The 707-nt window shown below is 41.3% G+C and overlaps 1 protein-coding gene across 1 annotated transcript in view; it reads left to right on the top strand.

Annotated features, from left to right (window-relative positions):
• LOC104805209 (translin-associated protein X) overlaps positions 1 to 707 on the top strand; it is a 2,155-nt gene continuing 1,448 nt past the window's right edge. The window contains exons 1-3 of the mRNA XM_010529685.2: positions 1 to 114; positions 252 to 358; positions 692 to 706. Coding sequence (XP_010527987.1) covers positions 30 to 114; positions 252 to 358; positions 692 to 706 — 207 coding nt within the window. The 5' untranslated portion in view covers positions 1 to 29. The remainder of the gene's footprint in view (positions 115 to 251; positions 359 to 691; position 707) is intronic.

Genomic DNA, 707 nt, shown 5'->3' with positions numbered 1-707 from the left:
CGAAGGGAGGGGATCGAAGCGGCAGACTGATGTTGCGTTGTTGGTCAACTTGGTCTCCGTTCCGAAGAGTTGCCTCTGTGCTCATGGCCCCAAAACTCAAACCTCAACCTCACGGTATTCTCTCTCTCTCTCTCTCTGCATTAGATGCTTTGTTATTTGAATTCTCGACAAGGATTTTTTATTTCTTGAACAGAAGACGAGGGTTTTTTGTTTATTTCCTGAACAAAAGAGAAATCGACATCTCTGTGCAGTTGCAGAAGCAGGGTTTGAGCGATTGGGCAAGAGAGTTAGGACAATGAGCTCTCAGTCTTCCATCAAAGATTCTTTCTCCAACTACGCCGAGTACCTCAACAACCTCGTAATTAATTCTCTTAATCCTATCCTTCTTTTGTTTCTAGGGCTCGATAATTTCGGTTTTCTTGAAGAATTCCGCAACTTTGTTGTGTAAAGTTTGAACCTTTTTAGTGACTTCATCGTCTTTAGCATAGATTACGAAAGTTCCTCTCTTTCGTCCAAAAAATTTGATTCTTCTTCTGTTCTGATCGAGAGCTGGTCTGCATATTGCCATTCAGCCATCTGAAATTTGCTGTCCAACATTCTGAATTGGCTACAGATTTCCATGTTTATTCTTTCGGATTGGAAAAACTGTGACTTTGATCTTGTCCGTTCTTGTTTTGATATACCCTTGTAGAACGAGAAGCGGGAAA

Source organism: Tarenaya hassleriana, unplaced genomic scaffold (assembly GCF_000463585.1).
Source record: "Tarenaya hassleriana unplaced genomic scaffold, ASM46358v1 Cleome11, whole genome shotgun sequence".
NCBI lineage: Eukaryota > Viridiplantae > Streptophyta > Magnoliopsida > Brassicales > Cleomaceae > Tarenaya > Tarenaya hassleriana.
The sequence above is the reverse complement of the archived record's forward strand: the minus strand, read 5'-3'. Positions and strand labels throughout refer to the sequence as shown.